General features: G+C 42.9%; 1 protein-coding gene across 2 annotated transcripts in view; it reads right to left on the minus strand.

Moving 5' to 3' along the window:
* Positions 1-995: 995 nt before the first annotated feature.
* The window catches only part of cnksr3 (cnksr family member 3), a 158,105-nt gene continuing 137,654 nt past the window's right edge, over positions 996-21,446 (minus strand). Inside the window, exons 10-14 of one of the 2 annotated variants that reach the window (XM_038808453.1) lie at positions 20,941-21,065; positions 12,693-12,898; positions 6,489-6,578; positions 4,199-4,434; positions 1,681-2,836 (exon numbers count right to left, since the gene is read on the minus strand). In XM_038808453.1, the coding sequence (XP_038664381.1) occupies positions 2,813-2,836; positions 4,199-4,434; positions 6,489-6,578; positions 12,693-12,898; positions 20,941-21,065 (681 nt within the window). In that variant the 3' untranslated portion in view covers positions 1,681-2,812. Of the gene's footprint in view, positions 4,435-6,488; positions 6,579-12,692; positions 12,899-20,940; positions 21,066-21,446 lie in introns of both variants that reach the window. The other variant, XM_038808448.1, reaches the window with a different exon arrangement.

Raw genomic sequence — 21,446 nt, forward strand, 5'->3', positions numbered from 1 at the left:
CCCAGGTTCGATTCCCGGCTGGGTCACTGTCTGTGCGGAGTCTGCACGTCCTCCCCATGTGCGCGTGGGTTTTCTCCGGGTGCTCCGGTTTCCTCCCACAGTCCAAAGATGTGCGGGTTAGGTGGATTGGCCATGCTAAATTGCCCGCAATGTCCTAAAAAGGTTAAGGGGGGGGGGTTGTTGGGTTACGGGTATAGGGTGGATACGTGGGTTTGAGTAGGGTGATCATTGCTCGGCACAACATCGAGGGCCGAAGGGCCTGTTCTGTGCTGTACTGTTCTATATTCTATGTGCTTGTTCGGGGAATTGGACATCCTGAATTCTCCTTATGTGTACCTGAGCGTGCTGGAAATGGGACTAAGTGCAGGCTCAACGGTGAATACCCCACTGAGTCCCCGACATGAAACAGTTTCCTTAGATAGCAGGGTCTTTCTTGGCTCTGTGAGCACCGGGTAACACCTGGCTAAATGCACCCTGCTTCATCGCGCCCTGGGTTTGCTGAGATCTCTACAAGGTAAACCTCTAAATGGGGAGTATTAAATAATAAAGGTAACACTCTACAAAATGACCAGAAACACAGTAAGTGGAATTGATCATTTCTAATTATTAATTCTACATACGAGTTGGAATAAACATTCCAATAGATACTATACTCAATTGGAAACCAACCACTGCAATACACAAAGGCAGGTTCATCAGCATTCAAGAAAGACAGATTAACATTTCAGCTAGAGACTCTGGGAGTTCTGAAACAGTAATCCACTTTTAAATGCGGGCTAACTGTTCCACTATCAGAAGTTAACCCATGATTTTTGGCCTCAAAATGATTTTTCATACCCCTTTACACCATCTTTTCAGGGGGCAGAATCCATAAATTACAGAACCAAAGAATAACCTTGGGAGATGCTAATGACACGATTCCATTGTAAATCAATGCATACCAAATGGAAAAAAAGAGTAATGGTAAATAAATGTGTGAAACACATAAATGCTTCGGTTTTGGTTTTATTTATTCAAATTATCAGTGATCAGATAATGAATGAAAAACAGTAATATTTGTAATTCCTCAGGTTCATTTTTAATTATTGTGATCTATCTTTTTTTGGATTCCACTTAGGTCCAATTAAGCATGCCGGTCATACCCTCAAAAACAATACTAGCTTTTGACCCAAAAGTTTGTTCTCAGAAATATAATGTTTACATGAGCATAAACAGCATATTTTAACATTTTTCAGCATTGCAGTTTTTTCCATTTAACATAATCTCAATTATTGTGTGCACTATATATAAAACAAACCATTTAATTCCAAAACCGTTTGTTACTTAAACACAGTAGGCTAATTTTTAAAGTACATGAACTGTTGGCAGCACAGGCTGCAACATCATGAACAATTCATAACATTTTTCCCCACTGTTAGTAGGCAAGATTTTGCACTGACAGTGCCCATTAAGAAAGCGACTCCTGTTGTTCGTCCTCCGCCCACCTTCCCACCTGTCATTCAATCTGCCTGAAGGAACTCTGCTCGTCTGCATTGGTTTCCATCATGCAGCGGAATACCTGAATCTAGAATTTATTAAGATCACAAATCTAACTTGGGGTTTTTACAGCATGTAAACCGACTCTTCACATGTTAGAAAATCTTCAGAATTATAGTACGCAATAAATGAAAAATTACACAGTTCGTGAAAAACACTGCACCTTTAATCGGTAATCCTGGAAGTTCAACACTATGTTTTGAACAAAGGCAGTCATGTTACAGTTATTTACATTTTGAAAAGTGATCATCTTTCAAAATGATATTTTAAACACTGAACTACATTTTAACTCAGTAAATATTTCAGTATTTTCTACCCAGAAGGCGTATAGACAGTGGCTCCCTGAAACAGCTACAATAAACATTTCTCCTCTCCTAGAAATCTCAAAACTGAATTTGTTGGGGAGAAGTTGAAAAAATTATAGACAGCTAGAAACTCTGCATACAAATACTGGTATGCTTTTCTTGTGCAAACTTTGCCAATTTAAACAAATAGGGATGTCATTGTACTCAGTGTTTCTATCAATACATGTATCATGGAATAGTTTATACACTGATAGCCATGGTAGACCTTTTGAATATTTGTACATTAATACGTAAAAACAAAACCGTAAAGCATATTTTTTATATATATATTTTTAAATACTCTATTAACATCCAAATTGTTGTAAATCAACACAGTCCAGTACTCCAGGTGCACAAGTGTCTATCTGGCAAGTAAACTTCTCATGCAGGTATGAGTCCCATTTCGTAACGGCGCTTCCAGACTAAATCCTTTACACTTCCAACCCTGTAGTCACCATTGTGGAGGGCCACACCATCTTTACTGAACAGGATTATGCAGTGGCCTCTGTTCATTCCATGATATATTTTTCCATTCACATCACTGGAGATGCCTGCACAAATTTACTACACTGGTGCTCTATGTGAAGAGGAACTCATTGGCTTTAATGGGTCAAGTGCTCCACATATTTAGTGAGCACTCTTTAAACTTTGGTTTGTGATCATTCAGTCTTATAACATTTCTCTACATATTTGTACAGTTTAATTACTTCACTGTTGAAGAAGCTGCACTAATGGAAAAGAATGAGAGATTTTGTTTATTAAAAAAAAGAAGAATGTGCCTGAGTCAGTTATGTCATGCAGTGCATCATACTCTTCCAGAGCAACATTTTGATTGTGGTCTTTAAGAGCTGGGAATGAGCAGACATAGATCACAACACAGGATAATCAATGACCTTCTGAGGAACTGAAATTTGAATATCGAATTTCCATAGTCACAGTTCTTCAGGTCCCTTCAGCTAAAGAAAAAAAAATAAATTGTCCATCAAATTACCCCAAACGGCTTTGATTCATAAACCCAAAAGCATCATCTTCACTAAAGCCACGATGACCGACTTGGACTTGAAAAGCCAACTAGAGGTGAAATGGTGAATGGCCCAAATATCCAGAATGGACATAACCACATATAAATCGAGGAAAGAAACAACCATGAATGCCAATTGTAAATGACTGCATTCAAAATAAAAAATTGTACTAATTCACGCTATTCTCAGAATGGTTTCAACGACTGTGCCAAATATATCACAAGGGCACGTCTTCTGCAAATCGATCAGAAATATCCTCAGATTACAAGCTTGAATGAAGCAATCGAGAGGACAACATATTGGAACTTAAAAGTAAGGGGACTTGGAACTTGCATAGGATAAAAATTGCTCTGTCACCAGGCCCTTTGAAAGGCTGCTTCCTGTGGGTTCAGTACTAGGTCCCTTGCTTTTTGTGGTATATAATTAGTGATTTGGAAAATATGGGGAGTATGATTAAGGCATTTGCAGGCATAGATTTGACGTCAAGAGTTTTCAAGGGTTGTGAGGGGAAATCTTTCCACCCAGAGGCTGTTGGAGATCTGAACTTCACTGCCTGAAAGTGTGGCAAGAGTCAGAAACCCACAAAACATTTCAAAAGCAATCGAGACCATTGACACTTCATCTGGATCACAGTGAGCTTGCTTTGTCAATCACAGAGTGGCATTCATTGAAATACTCAAGAGAACTGGGTTTCTTATTGAGTTAAGTTTAAATCAACACTTTCTATATACATTTCTATAATATCAATATAATTGAATTTGCAACACAATGAATACTGTTGCTCTGTTTTCGGTATCTTCAAAGATATACACAGCATAAGCTCACCTCGAATTCTACTCGCTATTCAAGAATGAATGCGCACCTTGAACCTTTGTCTGGAACTAGTTTTGAAAGATGATGCAAAATCCTTTTATACTGCTCAGTCCATATACTCAATACTCTGAATAACTTAAAAATCTTTACACAGGATCTCTACAGAAACAAAGTGTTTGCACAACTGCAATGCACATTTCTTAAAGGGTAATTATAAAAAGTCAAATCAAATGGAGAAAATTAGATTGCATTTGTAACCATTTTAGTTACAGCATAAGGCACCAGGAATCTCTTGGGACATTGGTTTAAAAGTTGACCTATGTAAAAAAACACAAGTAACTACCTGTATTTTTCTCAGTTGTCGCATCACAAGATGATAAAACATGTAGCTTAGTTTACTGATCTTGGACACAAGTATGAAATGACTGGCAAAAAATATAAAATTCAGTGAGTTAATAGCTTAAATCTTGTGATCCAACTGACCGGTGATGCATGTTCCAATGAGTTTTTTTCTGGTGAATGTGAACTTCTTTTGGGTCCATCATGTTGATTAGGGAATGTCACATTGCTGCATAGTTCAGGGCTGACAGAATATCTTCCAGTCACAGCCCTTCCAGAGTGTCTTCCAGCTGCTGGTCTAGAAATGTGTGTTGCAACACAATCTTCACTGATTGGTGGAATTCTATCATTGCTGAAGTACCTATAGAGGTAGTCCTCTCCTGAAATAGATTTTTTCATCTTTTAGAACTGAGAAGTTAAGTTGTAGAATAAGCAAGTTAAACAATTGTCATTTGGCATTACAGAATTGAAAGCTACGTATATTAATACACAGGGCCTTGTTCTTTGCAAACGAAAGAACATGGATACACACTATGCCCGTTTCAGTAAAACAAAAGTGATAGCCATTCACTAGTTCATTCCTTAGGCAATGTCTTGACCAGAATCAAGCTGCCTGCTTTAAATTTTCAAACAAGAGTTGGCAGTTAACAGTCAGTCACCATTAACTGGCATTCTACATGGCAATGCCTCTGCGAGAGTCCACTTGCCAACTGGTCAACACTTTTCTCAAACATTATAAAGTCATTGTTTCTTCCTACATTGGTATTCTTGTGATTGCCCTGATGAGTGCAAGATGAAAAGCTTTGACAAAGCATCTTTTTTTCAGCAATACTCAGTTCCCCAGTAGAAAAGTCTTCGATTCATACATGTTCCTTTCACTCATTAGTATTCCTCAGACAGTTCACATTGCATACTTTTAAATTCAACACTTGGGTAAGTTGGAAGGATTCTTGCACATGCTGCAATCCAAGTACAGTTCTTGTCTTTAAGCATGTCAGTTTAATGGTGACAGCAATCAAAACATTTCCAGAGAAATGAAAATTTAGAGCAGAGACAGATTTTCTCTGAATTACTTGATCAAGATAACCTATAAACTTGTTGATGCTAGTGTTGAGAAATGCAGCAGCAAGAGGAATAGAAAGGAGGTCAAGGGCCAGAGTCTTCTCACAAGCCTACTTGAGACACTAATAAAGATCATTATTATTTTGTTTTATCTGCTCGATTTGTCATTGAATTCAAAATTCTAAATGAAGTTACACAGCAAAGTCAGGGAGCAACTGTGGAGAGAGCAAAACCACAGAGTTAACGTTCCAGATCTACGATGTGCTGAATATTCCCAGAATTTTTTCTAATTTATTTCAAGATTTTTAGCATCCACAAGATTTTGTTTTTGTTATAGCTGAGATTTTCTGGTTCACATTCTGCGCTGCTCTTTAATCTGGTTGGTTAAAATGCAGCACAGTTGCTTGCCCTATCCCCACGGGTCTCATTGCCTGTGGAGGCTTTTTGGATTATTGGCTGACAGAAACTTAAAGAGTTCAAAAGCTCAGGCTCCATGGGCAAGTGAAAAATGTACCAAGCATTCCTTCACCACCGACAGTGAAATACATTTCGAATTGGGTCACTGAGATAAAGGGCGGGATTCTCTCAGCCCGGGGTCGGGCTGGAGAATCCCCGCGGCCAGCGTGAATCGCGCCACGCTGCCCTGGCACGAGATTCTCCGCAGAGCAGAATCAGCACCAATGGCGCAGCGTGCTTGCCGATTCGCGGCCCGGGATGGGCCGAGCGGCCATCGCAAAAAACCGGAGTCCCGCCGGCGCCGTCCACACCTGCTCTCAGCGGGAACTCTATGTGGAAGGATCGGGGCGGCTTATGGGGGGCCTCCGACGTGGCCTGGCCCACGATCGGGGCCAACCGATCGGCGGGCCGGCCTCTTTTGCTGGGCCTCCTTTCTTCCACGCCGGCCCCTGTAGTCTTGCTCCATGTTGCGTTGGGGCCGGCGCGTTGAAAGGATCCACTGCGCATGCGCGGATCCTGCGGCGCCCAGTTCACGCTGGGATCAGCAGCTGGAGCGACGTGAACCGCTCCAGTGCCGTACTGGCCCCCTATAGGGGCCAGAATTGCTGATCCTGAGGCTGTGTTGACGCCGTCGAGAAACGTGACGCCATTTCTGACGGCGTCAACACTTAGCCTCAGGATCACAGGACCCCGCCCCCGTGATGCAGGAAATGTATCCACTTTCCAAGACCCATTATCACACAAAATATTGGGGTGGAGGGGGGAGGAGAATATTAAACAAGCCATTCTGCAGTGTGGGATTTGCTCTTTGTGAGCAAAAGAGCAATTGTAATACCATGTGGACATCTGAATACTCCTTAAACACCGTAAGCAAATTAAGCGAACCAATCAAAGTTAACCATAGTTTTTGACCAACCTTTCCTTCCTTCCATTCTGGGCCTCGAACAAGCTTCAACTGCACCCATCCAGCTCCCACTCACTGGCATTGATAGAGGTCGTGGTCTTCCTATTAATAACATAACATGTTAATTTTCTGAGCATACTCTTGCTGAAAAAGTCAAACATTCTCACAAATTCGAGATGGGGTTTGAAGTACAGTTTCAAAAATTTAGGTGGTAAAATTTTAGGCTCAAGAAATAAATCTGCAGTAAAACCACATTAAATAATCCAGGGAGTAATTTTAAAAGCTTGTCTTGTATTTTAGTTTTGGAAGCAGATTTCAGATAATGTGACCCAAGTGCAAGATCAAAGCTTGATAAAAATCTTGAAATCGACTCCCAAACATGGCACACTGTCTTGTCATGGTTTCGGCATTCCATTTTGACAAGTGTCCAGTTGCTGATGTAGCCCAAATGTTGCTAGGCTCCAAGTTTAGAAAATGCCAATTACTAAAGAAAGCCTTAATTCGATACAATACCTTTCACAACCTCAGGACGTTCCAAAGTGCTTTATAGTCAATGAAATACATTTGGAGTGCAGGCAGTGTAATGCAGCAGCCAATTTGGCACAGCAAGGTCCTACAAATATTAATGAGATAACGCCAAAGACAATCTCTTTTAGTGATGTCGGTCAAGGTTGAGGGATAAATGTTGGCTAGGACATTGGGAAAGCTCTCCTACTCGTCTTCAAAATGGTTCCATGGATCATTTATATCCAACTGAAAGGATAGATGGGTCCTTGGTTAAATACTCAAAGACCTGCATTTATATAATGCTTTCATAACCTTGGGGTGTCCCAAAGTGCTTTACAGAAAGTTTAGTACTTTTGATGCTTAGTCACTGTTGTAATGAAGGAAACAGAACAGTCAATTTACACAGCAAGCTCCCACAACAGCAATATGTTTGTGATCAGATGCTAATTGAGGGGATAAGTATTTGCTAGGACATCAAGGATAACTCTGCTGCTCTTGTTCAAAATAGTATCATGGGATCTTTTTCATCAGAATGGCCTTGGTTTAACATCTTGGTCAAAAAATAACACCTCCAACAATGCAACGTTTCTGGTGTGTTGCATTGGGGTGTCAGTCTAGATTTTATGGCCCAAGTTCTAGAGTGAGATTTGAACCCACAACCCTCTGATCCAGAAAGGTGAGCACTATAAACTGAGCCATGGCCAATGGACAAAAGCCTATACCAAGAGATTACGGGCTTTCATTGCAGCCATAAAATAGACTTGGGCAGCAACATGTTGCAAGGCTGGTACGCAAATGTAACAGCAGTCACCTCCCAAAATAAAAAGTGGAACAATGTGCACTTATTGGAAAATTAATCTTTTCTCCAAAACATATCCAATTTAAGCTGACATTAACACTGCAATGAAGTTACTGTGAAAAGCCCGTAGTCGCCACACTCCGGCACCCGTTCGGGTGCATGGAGGGAGAATTCAGAATGCCCAATTCACCCAACAAGCACGTCTTTCAGGACTTGTGGGAGGAACCCGGAGGAAACTCAGACACGGGGAGAACATGCAGACTCCACACAGACAGTGACCCAAGTCAGGAATCGAACCCGGGTCCCTGGTGCTGTGAAGCAATAGTGCGAACCACTGTGCTAGAGTGCTGTCCAAATGTAAAAGAAGTGCCTGATTAATTATCCTGAGAAAAACTCAGACGGTCATCAACTCTCCACAGAAAATCAGTTGAACATTTCCACCATTTTATGTTCTTCTTTCAGATTTCCCACATCCACAGTATTTTGCTTTTGTATCGTCTGATTACTCAACTTTGGTGATCATAGCCATCTACGCAACAAAGTTTTGAATAGTGGACTGCCATTCCTTCAAAAACCAACTAAATATCATCTTGCGCTCCAATACAATTTTTAAATATTTAAACAGATACCAGTGTAATCAAGTCCAATCCATCAAGGCTTTGATACCGTCATAACAGAAACATAGGAACATCTAGAGGAGACAAGGCTGAACTCTAAAGTTTGCTTTATCATAATCATAGCAACCATCAATCAGAAAAAGACCCAGAAATTAAAGCATAAAATTATAGAGATATTAATAGATGGAATGAATGAATTCCATTGCCATAGTCTTGCCCAACATCAGCAAATATGAGGGGGGTCATGTACTTTGGACCCAAAAAGGAGAGAACTGAATACATTTTAAGTGGTGCAAAGTTACAGAGAGATGGTCAAGAGACTCGGGGTCCATTAAAATATCACAAACATGTCCAAAAAATATTTTTCAGAAAAGCTAATGCTGGCTTCATATCTAAACACAAGGGGGTAGAAAGCTTCAGCTTTGAAAAGCCCTGGTTAGACACATCTGGAGAACTGAGAATAGCTCAGAGCACCTTGGGAAGGATATATTACCAGTGAAGGAAATTAAAATTCATTCCCAGGATATGGGAATCGCTGGAAAGATCAGCATTTATTATCCATTTATAATTGCCCTGAGAAAGTGGAGGTGGACCACTTTCTTCAATATAACCTAGTAGCTTTCTGGGCCATATCAGAGGACAGGTCAGAGTCAAACATATTTCCAATGGTTCTGGCATATATAGCCCCAGACTAATTAAGGGTGGCTAATTTCCTTCCCTAAATGGCATTACTGGATTATTATTAAAAACATATTTGCTAGTCTGATGGGCCCTTCTTACTGATACTAGCTTTTTATTGCAGATTTATTTAATTAATAGATTTAATTCCCCGCTGCAAAGTATGTTAAATGAATAATTCTTGGGAGGAACTGATATTTTTTAAACCTAGGGTTCCCAGAGTTCTCCACCACTGGGGATTTTCTTTCATACTTTTATACAAACATGGGATCAGGTGTAAATAATTTTGCTCGGGTGCAGCTGGTAATGGAGCACAAGTCTTCAGTACTATTGCTGGGATGTTGTCTAGGCCTTTTCAGAATCCATTGCCTTCAACCTTTTCTTGATATCACATGGAGTGAATTAATTTGGATGGGGACCTCAGGAGGATGCTGAAATAGATCATCTACTTAGCGCTTCTGGTTGCAAATGCTTCTGCCTTGTCTTTTGCCTGGACTTGATGGGCTCCCCCATCATTGAAAATGGGGTGGAGCCTCCTTCCCCCCTGTTTGTTGTTTAAGTGCCCACCGCCATTCAGGGCTGGATCTGGCTGGGCTGCCGAACTTTGATTTGCTCTTTTACTGTTGGATTGCTTAGTTCAATCTATCACATGATGCTTGCGCTGTTTGGCATGCAAGTGGTCCTGTATTGTAGCTTCACCAGGTTGACACCTCATTTTGAGGTATGCCTGGTGTTGTTCCTGGCATTACCATCAAGCCAAGGAATCAAGCCTGATTCAACGAAGAATGCAGGAGGGTTTGAGGGTAGAACGGGGGATATGCCAGGCCATGAGGTTACAGATTGTGGTGGAGTGCAATTCTGCTGCGACTGATGGCCCAAAATACTTCATGGTTGCTCAGTTTTGAGCTCTTAGGACATTTGAAATGTATTCACATTAGCACAGTGGTAGTGCCACACGTCTTGGAGGTTATCTGCTCAGTGTTCAAATGAAACTGTCCGCACAAGACCCGTGAGATGGCGACTCTTACCAATATTGCCATGGACAGATGCATCTATAACTGGTAGGTTGGTGAGAACAAGTTTTCGTGCTCCAATTACATAATGGCTCTTCATAATCCAATCCCTCAATCATTCTGGTTGCTTTCTTCCATATCCTTTTGATAGCTACTATATTCTTTTGGTGCTCCAGTAAATAGAGCATGACAGTTATAGAATCCTCAAACAGATCTTCTTTGGGAATTATCTCACGGTAAACACCATCAAGGTGCAGTACAAGTGATAAGAACACCTTAAAAATTAGCTTTCCAAAGTCTGCAATGCAGACCACCACCCCATGGAGGCAAGCACTAAAATTTGAACCAGCATGTTTTGAAGAACATCTACATCAAACTCGCAACATCCAATGTCTCGGAAGGCCAGAGGTGGCTACAGAGGTTTCACCAAGCATCTGCATGGACTCTTTAAACATGAAAGGACCCACAGAAGATGAAGTCAATTACACCTGTAACAAAGTTGAACAACAAGGGACCTACAACGAGTTGCGGGTAACACAAGTGCAGTTGAACAAATAATTTAGAATGTGGCATGATTCCCTCAATATTTTGGCTTAATTTTGACTGTTAAATACATTGTTTAAATAACACCTTTTTAAAAACTCACTGCCGGCAATAATTGTTGCAATAGCTTTAATTTGTCAATCAGGACGTCACAGATCTAATTTTTGTTTGCAAATTATTTTCTATCTAATGAATTAAATCACTTCATATTTCTTCGTCCGCATGTGCCACATTTTGTATTTCTCTAAACGGAGCGACATCTGCCATCTTTCCAATTCCCAAACACACTGAAATTTTACTGTTCACCCAGCTTTGGTGTCTTCCATCTTCATTCGCTTTGTATCAGGTAAATTAGACACACCGTTGGAGACTCCTTCTTCCTACCCAATAATAATCCGTATGCCTATCCCTCGGGTTCTATCGGTCAAGCTATTACATACCTATTTAAAACTATTTCCATAAATACTCCTCACTTTTCAAATCAGTCTTTCCACAGAAACAGCATTTCCGTCCTTAAGGAAATCAAAATTTGATACATCCACTGTCATACCTGCACCAAGCTACTTTGTCACATAAGTCATACAGATCAGAAAAGGCCCATTGAGTCTGCACTGACAATAATTACTCTTAATCTCATGCTAATCACACTTACCAGCACTTGTCCCATATCCTTGAATGTGATGGTGTTTCAAATGCTCATCCAAGTGCTTGTTAAAGGTTGTGATGTTTACAGCTTCCACTACCTTCCCAGACAGTGCAATCCAGATTCTCACCACCCTCTGAGTGAAAAGATTTTTTTTTCAAATCCCCTCAGAAACTCCTGCCCTTCACCCTAAAACTGTGATTGATCCTTCAACCAAGGGGAACAGCTGCTTCCTATTTACCCTGTCCAAGCCCCTTAATCATATGCTCCCTCAGCCTTCTCTGTTCTAAAGAAAACAATCCATGCCTATCCAGTCTTTCCTTATAGCTCAGATGCTCCATCCCAGGCAATATCCTGGTGAATCTCCTCTGTACCCCCGCCAGTGCAATCACCTGCTTCCTATAGTGAGGTGACCACAACTGCACACAGTATTCCAGCTGGGGCCTAACCAATGTTCTGTACAGCTCCAACATATCCTCCTTGCTCTTATATTCTATGCCACAACCGTAAAGGAAAGAGCCACATATGCATTCTTAAGTACCCTATTCACTTGCTCGACCAACTTCAGAGATCTGTGAACAAGTACTCCAAGATCCATCACCCTCAAAGAAAACCAGTCTTTCAGGTTTGCTGCTCTTGACTTCAGATATTGGGTATGATCTAGCGACCAGGTTGCGCCTGAAAAGCAGCGCACCACAGCCAGTAAATGATGGGAGACCCCGCTCCTGGGATCTACCTGGCTCACCACGCCTCGCGAGATCCATCATGAACTCGTGAGATGTTGCGACATAAATCTGCCCATCATGGGTGGCATCACTTTTTGAAAAAGCTGTATATTAGAGTGAAACAGCTACTCTCGCATGAATATATAGTTCCCGGAGGTAAATCAATCCCCTCCGCCTTGGAAACCTTGGGTGAGCGCCGTTCAGTACTGGCCTCCATCTCCACAAACTGGGATTGGAGGGCCGCAGGTACATGCCCTCTGGACAGGGGACACCTGCAGTGTCACCCTGGCAGTGCCACCTGGGTGGCGTCACAGAGGGGTTTCAGCAAACGGGGCACCTTGGTGCAGGAAGGGGGACTAAGCACGGCCTCGGCTGTGCGTTTCCTGCTGAGGCTCCGTATCTAACTGGAGACAGGCAAGATAGCATTGTGTTTCTCAGCGTGTGAGCGCCAGGAAACACGTGGCTAAACGCACTCTCTGTGGGACATAATTCCAATTTGGTTAAATTGTGCCTATTCTCTGAACCCTATATTGAGGATTCTGTTGGATATAAACTGTGCAGACCTCAACCTTTAGTAACACTGCTGAACACATGGGAAGACTTTTCAATGAGTTAGGAATATCTAAGAACTATGGGCGAGTTGAGCAAAAATTAACCATTTAAATTTCGGAAAGCACAACAGAGAACAAACCGTATAGTTGCGTCTTGTCCCTCATTCTGGTGGGTTTAGGCACTTCAAATGCGTATGGGGGCAACTGATCATACTCTGCAATGGTAAACCGCCGTCTCTGGTATTCTTGATCAAGGAAAGAATTGGGCGATTCGGAACCTTTCGGTACAGGCCTGACTGGTCCCTGCTTGCTGACCTCCTCATAATCCAGGTCGCCTTGGTCATTCCTGAATGTTAGGAGAAAGCATTAATGGATTCATGTCCAGAAACAAAGTCATATAAAAGGAACGATTAGTTCAATTATTGAAATATCACGAGTTACACTGAGCCAATAAAATCAAGTGAAAAGGAAGAACTTTCATTTCTAATTGTACTGCATTTCGAATTGTACTCTTTTGTATCCCTCAGAAATCACAAGTGCTTTATGCATGAGATATTGTATTTGTAATTACTAGGGTGTGGGCAAATATAATAGCCATTGCGTTTGAACCCGTTTCAATTCTTGCAGCCAAGTTAACACAAAATAATCAAGACACAGGGGTACATTTTCCAGCCCCGTTAGCCACGAGAAACGGCTCAGGCGGAATGCAAAATTTGATGGAGCATTGAAAGATCCCTTGACCACGGGCAAGAATTTCCAGTCTCAGAGCAGGACCAGCAAACCCCACCCTATAGGTTTACAGACTGTGCAAAATTATCAAACCTCTGCCCGTTGAGGGCTGGTATAGTGTGTGGCACAAATACGGTTCTATTCTTGTATTATTTTGAAAATAATATTTGGACAAATGCTATTTTATAGCAATAAAAAGAAAATCTATACCACAATAGTCTGGTTTTCCTGCCATTTCTCAGAAGTTAGGGCAGAGGGAATCCCCACACGACATCAATAGTTGCAGGAAATTCTTTGCACAATGAAGTTTGAAAACCATTCAAACTAAACTAGTGGGAAACTCCCTCTACTGGAAAGCCACGAATATCTGTAGTGACAGATATCCAGGCAGTTTGAAAACAGATTGAGCTTAATTACTCATCATGCTGGGGGTCTTTGTGTGTAAGGTAGGGTTAAAACTAACATGCCACATTAAATTCATAAGATTAAACAGAAAGGCGACCTACCATTCAACAATTATGACTTGTTTTATAAACCCATGCAGCTGGTATATATCTTGCTAAAGAAAGGTCTCCTCTAATCAAAACTAAAAGCACTGAAAATTACAGAACAAGAGGTGCCAATTACAATTCGCAATGCAGTGTGTGTTTAAACCTTCCCATTCTGCAGTGGTTGATTTGTTCAACATTGTTTCATAAGAATGGTTATGACCCTGCTGAAAGGAGATGTTGATCTTGGAATTAGGGAACTGAGAAAAATTATACAGGAAGAAATATCCAGCCTTACTGTTGCAAATGTTACAGTTTTATTGGATAATATACCTACAGCAATACACTTGGATGTTCCTAACAAAAGGACAACTCTACCTGGCTTTCAACTGCATAGATGCTGAAAGATCACATGGATTTTATTTTTTGTCCTAACCTACTTTAATGGAATTGCGGTCTCATTCTTGACTTGCACCTTTAGACAACAAATCTGTATCCACAAAACCAGACAGAAATCTCATCTTGTGGAGTCGGATAACTGGAGGTCAACAGGTAAATGCAGAGTGTATTACCTTGCTTGCTGGCCTGAGGCTTCATTATAAGATATGTAACTCAATACATCTCTTCCATAGAAACTTGCCTGGGGAAGGAATTGACAAACTGTATTGTCTGCTGGAGACACTCTGGCATACTTCTACTAGAGCTGCCTAAAGTTAATATTTTTCATATAGAAAATTCACCCCTCAGAATCAGAAGTGTTGCGAATCTCAAATTTGCACCAGATTAGCAATTCTCTGGGAAAAGCCTGTGAAGACGGACATTTGGCCACAAAATTTAACATGTGCTCTGACAGACATAAACAGGGGTGCATAAGTAAACAATTTCCATCTCCACCGCCGCCCCAATGTGAATGCAACACACACACACGTTTTCCATGAGCATGGCAAGGTTTTGAACAATGGGATAGGGTTTCATAGCCATCTTCATTGTGTCCTCACTTCACAATTCCAGCAAAGGGAATTGGGGAGGAAGAAGGAAAACTAACTTTTAGTAATATTTTTTGTCCCTACTTCAGATTGAGGATGCTAGTACCACCAACATTGTATTTCACCATCATGAAGAAATAGCATCGGCAACCCCCCCCCCCCCCCCCCCCCCCCCCAATTGATGACTTTTCTTCTTTGTGTAGCTTTGCTGAAACACCATCTTCAAACATCACAAAATATGTTTACTTCCCAACGATACTCAATAACATTGCAAGCAGGAACCATAGAAACAAAGCATGATGCAGAGGCCATCATGTCTCTGCCAATTCTTTGATAGGGTATTCCAATTCTTTGGTAGGGTAATCCAATTATTCCCATTCCCCCCCCCCCCCCCCCCCCCCCCCAGCTCGTTCACCATAAATTATGAAGACTTCCACTCTTCAACTATTTATAGAATCCTCCTTACTTTTGAACTTTTGTTTTTGTTCTTCTGGCTAAAATGTATTACTTGACAATTTTTTTAGATTAAATGTAATCTTCAGGTGTCTGGTCATTTCACCAATTTATGTGCAGGATTCTATGTGCTGAGTCAATTTTCCCCATTGTTAACAGAATCAAAATATAGTAATCTGCAAATTTTGCAATTATGCCCCATGACCCCAAGCCATTTGTATGCATTGGAAAGGAGAGTGGTCCAACTACTGACCCCTGGGAACATTACTGCACACTTCCTGCCAGTTTGTATAACAACTGTTCGCCATTACTCTTTGCTTTCTTTCACTTGGCTAAGTCTATCTGCATAACCATGATCCCTTTGTTCTGATGAGTTTTAATTTTGCTAACAAGTCTATTATGAGGAACTTGGCCATTTTGAAAGTCCAACACCAACTCAACAACCCCCTTGGCTACTTCGTCAAATTTGATCAAGTTTGTTCAACATGATTTGAGTCTGTAACAATTTTGTGCACACTTTCATTTATTAGCCCATACTTAAGTGGCAATCAATACTGAATGGAATTTCGTGTCTCTAAATATTTCTCCACCACTTCCGTTAGGTTGACTGGCCTGTAATTGTTGGGTTGATCACCCTCCTCTTTGTTTGTGCAATCCACCTGGGCCAAATCCCTTTGCAAATCTCTGAAATTAGCCCTCCTCCAGTTAAGTATTTTTGATTCTGTCTTCTCCCTTTCCATAATTATTATAAACCTGATAATATGATCACGGAATACTCCCTCTATGAAGAATGCTCCAATTCATCCACCAGGGTTGGATCGGGAACAGACTCCTTCGGCATTGGGCTGGAAACATACTGATAAAGAAAGTTGTGTACATATTTCAGGAGTTCCTACATGTCTTTGCACATTACACTCCCCTATCCCAGTCCACACCACATTAAATGCACCATTATGCACCTTTTTGCAATTTTTCTGCAAATTTGCTCCTCTATCTTTTCCCACTATTTTGTAGGCTGTACTATTTACCCAATTGCATAAGTTCTTCTCTTATTTCTAACTAAATAGACTGTCTTCAGTTTTTCAACTATACCATTATTGTCCAACACTGCATTGTTTCCTGATCAATACGGTCAACATCATCCCCCACCGCAATGCCCCCTCCTCTCCTTTGTTCCGACTACATTGTGACTTGGAATATTAAGTTCTGAAATCTCCCCTGAAGGCAGATCTCAGTTATGAGCGCTAGGACATAGTCTCACATTGTGACTTGTTCCTGCAGTCACCAGCCTTGTTTTCATATATGTAATAATGCAAACGATCACCAAATCCATCTTGCGCTGCCTCTCATTTAGCTTTCTCACCACTTCTGGTACCCAACACCCCATTCCTTTAATATTCTTTACTCTCTGGCTATTTACCTCATCCAGTCACCTGCAGTTTGTTTTACATCTCCAACGTTTCATTCTGGTCCCCCCCAGGCCAGCAGCACGGTTCAATTCCCGTTCCAGCCTCCCCGAACAGGCGCCGGAATGTGGCGACTAGGGGCTTTTCACAGTAACTTCATTTGAAGCCTACTCGTGACAATAAGCGATTTTCATTTCATTTCAAACAACGCTGAACAATCCCCAATAGCACAAAATAACTTGGCTGCGAGGCCATTGGCTCTAGCTCTGTTGCGGTACAACCCATTCAGCCTGAGCAGGTCCCTATATCAGCTCAAGGCATATTGCCAAGAGCTAATGGTCAAACCCCATTAACAGGGCCCAACAGATTGCACATCGAAATGCAAACCTAGCTTGCTGCGGTTGGAATCCCAAAGAGTGAAGTTTAGAAGTATCACAAGAAATTTCAAAAGGTTTCTAGACTTATGGGTTAAAAAAAATAAGTGGCGGGCCCAAAAAAGGGACGGCCCAAAAAAGGGGATGGCTGATCAGCGAAACGGGGTGGGGGGGGGGGGGGGGGGGGGGGGGTGTTCGTGCATTTTAGGGGACTGAAGACGGACGTGGTAATGTTGCAGGAGACACACCTTAGAGTAACTGGCCAGGTTAGACTGAGGAAAAGCTGGGTCAGTCAGGTCTTTCATTCGGGACTAGATTCAAAGACTAGAGGGGTCGCGATCCTGATTAATAAGCGGGTGGTGTTTGAGGCGGGCACAATAGTCTCAGATGTGGGAGGTCGGTGCATTATGGTCAGTGGGAAACTGGAGGGGATGCAGGTGGTATTAGTAAATGTGTATGCGCCAAATTAGGATGATGATGGGGAGTTTATAAAGAGGATGCTGGGGAAGATACCAGACCTGGACTCGCACATGTTGGTCATGGGAGGGGACTTCAACACAGTTATTGACCCTAGCTTGGACCAGTCAAGCTCTAAAACGGGCAGGGTGCCAGCAATGACAAAGGGACTAAAAGGTTTCATGGAGCAGATGGGGGGTTTGTAGATCCATGGAGATTTGGGCAGCCGCGGGTGAAGGACTTTTCCTTCTACTCACATGTGCATAAAGTGTACTCCCGGATTGATTTCTTTATTTTGAGCAGGGCCTTACTGGCAGGGGTGGTGGGCATGGGGTACTCGGTGATCACAATCTCAGACCATGCTCCACACTGGGTTGACCTGCAGGTTAGTAAAGACAGTAACCAGCGCCCGCAATGGAGGTTTGATGTGGGACTTTTAGCGGATGAAGGGATGTGCGAGCGGCTGAGGAAATGTATTCAGAACTACCTGCAGGTCAACGACACGGGGGAAATTTCAGCAGCGGTGGTCTGGGAAGCACTGAAGGCAGTGGTCAGAGGGGGGTTGATCTCGATACAGGCCCAGAGGGAGAAGGTGGACAGGGCAGAGACGGACCGACTGGTAAAGGAGATGCTACAGATCGATAGGAGATATGTGGAGACCCCAGAGGCAGGGCTTTTAAGGGAACGGCAGAGGCTTCAGGCGGAGTTCGGCTTGTTAACCACAGGGAGGGCATTGGAGCAGCTGAGAAAGGTGAGGGGGTGATCTATGAGCATGGAGAGAAGGCCAGCAGAATGCTTGCACAGCAGCTTACAAAGAGGGAGGCAGCCAGGGAGATAAGGAAAGTAAATAACGGGGACGGGAACCTGGTTGGATATTCAGCAGGGGTGAATAAGGCGTTTAGGAATTTCTACAGTAGGCTGCACAGGTCGGAACCTCCTAAAGGGCCGGAGAGGATGAGGCACTTCTTGGAGGGGCTGAATTTCCCAAAAAGTGGACGGGGAGCGGGTAGAAGGGCTGGGGGGTACCGATCGGTTTGGAAGAGATAGTGGAGGGTCTGAAGGCCATGCAGTCGGGTAAAGCCCCGGGGCCGGACGGGTACCCAGTGGAGTTTCTAAAAGGTTCTCTGGGATATTGGGGCCGGTATTGATGAGGATGTTCAATGAGGCAAGGGAAAAAGGGGTGCTGCCCCCGACGATGTCACAGGCCATGATTCCACTGATTCTGAAGCGGGGCAAGAACCCAAGCTGTGTGGGTCCTACAGGCCAATATCCCTGTTGAATATGGATGCCAAACTGCTGTCAAAAATTCTGCCCTCCAGGATTGAGGATTGTGTTCCAGACGTTATTGGGGAGGACCAGACGGGGTTTATTAAGGGGAGGTAGCTGGTGACCAATGTAAGGAGGTTGTTAAACGTGATCATGATGCCCCCGGAAGGTAGGGAGGTGGAGGTAGTGATCGCAATGGATGCAGAAAAGGCTTTTGATCAGGAAGAATGGGATTATCTGTGGGAGGTACTGGGACGGTTCGGATTTGGGCAGAGCTTTATTGACTGGGTCAGGTTGCTGCATCAGGCTCCTGTGGTAAGCGTACGGACGAATAGGACAATATTGGACTATTTTAGACTGCACCGGGGGACGAGACAAGGATGCCCCTCTCCCCACTGTTGTTCATGCTAGCTGTAGTGCCATTGGGACCAGCTGCATAAATCTGGCCCGACTAGTAGACCAAATGAAGGACGATTTTCAGAGATGGGACGCGCTTCCGTTGACACTGCCTGGGAGGGTGCAGACGGTGAAGATGACGGTCCTCCTGAGATTCCGGTTTGTATTTCAGCATCTCCCCATCTTTATTCCGTGGTCCTTTTTTAAACGGGTCAACAAAGTGATCACTGGCTTCGTTTGGGCGGGCAAGACCCTGTGAGTAAGGAAGGTCATGCTTGAGCAGAGTCAGGGAGAGCAGGCGTTGGCAAATTTTAGTAACTGTTACTGGGCAGCAAATATAGCCATGATCAGGAAGTGGGTGGTGGGGGAGGGGTTGGCATGGGAGCGTATGGAGGCGGCTTCATGCAAGGGCACCAGTTTGGGGGCGTTGGTAACTGCGACTCTGCCATTCCCGCCAGCACGATACTCCACCAGCCCCGTGCTGGTGGTGGCCCCGAGAGTCTGGGGGCAATGGAGGAGACATCTGGGAGCAGAGGGAGCATTGGTCTGGTCCCCAATCTGTAATAATCACCAGTATGCCCGGGATGTATGGATGGTGGGTTCTGGATATGGCGGAGAGCAGGGATTGAGAGGATGGGGGATATGCTTATAGAGGGGAGCTTTCAGAGTATGCGGGTGCTGGAGGAGAAGTTTGGGTTGGCGAGGGGTTACAAATTCAGGTATCTGCAGGTGCGGGACTTCCTACGTAAACAGGTGTCAACCTTCCTGCTCCTACCGCTAAGGGGAATTCAGGACAGGGTAGTTTACAGAGGGTGGGTAGGAGAAGGGAGCATTTCTGACATTTACAAGGAACTTATGGGGTCAGAGATGGCGGCTAGCTTTCTTGGTTTGGAGAAAATTAAGTTCACCTTGAGAGGGTCACTGTTAGGGTTCGCCCGGAGGTGGCAACCGTTCGTCGACTTCTTCCCGGAAAATTAATCGTCAGCAGAAGGGGGGGGGGGGGGGGGGGGGGGGGGAGATAGTTTAGCATTGGAGTAGGGGGCTAATAAAAGTGGGACCTGTAAGGAACGGAGACGGCTTTTGCACTATGTTTATAGTTTCATGTACATTGTTGTTGTTACAATACCAAAAGTACCTCAACAAAATGTTTATTAAAAAAAAAGTAGTAAACTGTTTTGTGCAGCATGCGCTGTAATAGAACTACTCTGTTACAAAGCTCATCCCAAAGAAGACGCATCATGTTTTGGAGGCATCAGGGTGATTGGAGTAAAAACAAACGATGAGTGGCCTAAGAGTTCCATCAATGAAGTACGCAAAGTGTAACATTTACCACTGAGAGGCAGAGGCAACAGGGGAGAAGAGAGGAAAGCAAAACAAAAACTAACGTCACAAAAGTTGCTTCAAATTGCCCTTTTTAAATTATCTAGCATATTTTTCATGCTTGAACGAGGTATTTCCCAGTCATGGCATATTGTTCTGATTCACTACTGCACTATCAGGCGAAGGTTACAGGATAGATTTTGTCCAACTTTCCTTTCTTGCTTGCAGGCTAAAGTAAATGGAAAGGATGGAATTCAAATCCAAGTGAGGTTTTCCCTCCATGATTCAGTCAGTAGTTTTTTTTAACCATGATAACCATTTAATTGGTAGCATCTGACTTTTGCAACATGGTAGTTAGTACTGGTGTATACTTTCTCATGGCCATTCCAAATTCACCCCTAATGCTGTTTCAAATGTGAAATATTTATTCTGTGTGGCTCCATTACAGTTGTGTGTCAGCTTTAATGATACAAGAAACCTTTTGTTCTGACATTTCATGGGTTTTTTTTCATACCGCGGAGTATATGGAACAGCTGGTGGTGGTGGGATGTATAAATCCTTAATAGCAGGTTTTTCTTTCTTTTGCGTCATCTCCATGGTGCTGGCCGTTGATGGAGTTGCAGTTTGTGAAGGGCTGGTCTGGAGAGAAAAACAAAGCAGTGAAAAACTACTTAAAGGCAAGACTGGTTTGGTTTTATGTGTGGCAAGGAGGGGAAAGCGAGATAGAAGCAGACGTGGTTAAAGGAGATCAGGACCATGGGGCTTGTTCTATGTCAGTTCCTGATTGAATGTCAGCCAAGAATAGGAAATATTTCACAACCTCCTCCACATCTGTGGGACAGCTTTAAACTCGCCCTTTTCTTCAGAACAATTCAAGATTTTTAAAAGTTGCTGCTTTGATTGTAATTTGAAATTTAATTAATTTTAATCATAAAACATTTTCCATACCGACCGCACTATTGAAACTAAAGACAAAACTGCATTTCCCAAACGGTTCAGATACATAGATGATTTTTCCGA

Source organism: Scyliorhinus canicula, chromosome 1, assembly GCF_902713615.1.
Source record: "Scyliorhinus canicula chromosome 1, sScyCan1.1, whole genome shotgun sequence".
Classification (NCBI taxonomy): domain Eukaryota; kingdom Metazoa; phylum Chordata; class Chondrichthyes; order Carcharhiniformes; family Scyliorhinidae; genus Scyliorhinus; species Scyliorhinus canicula.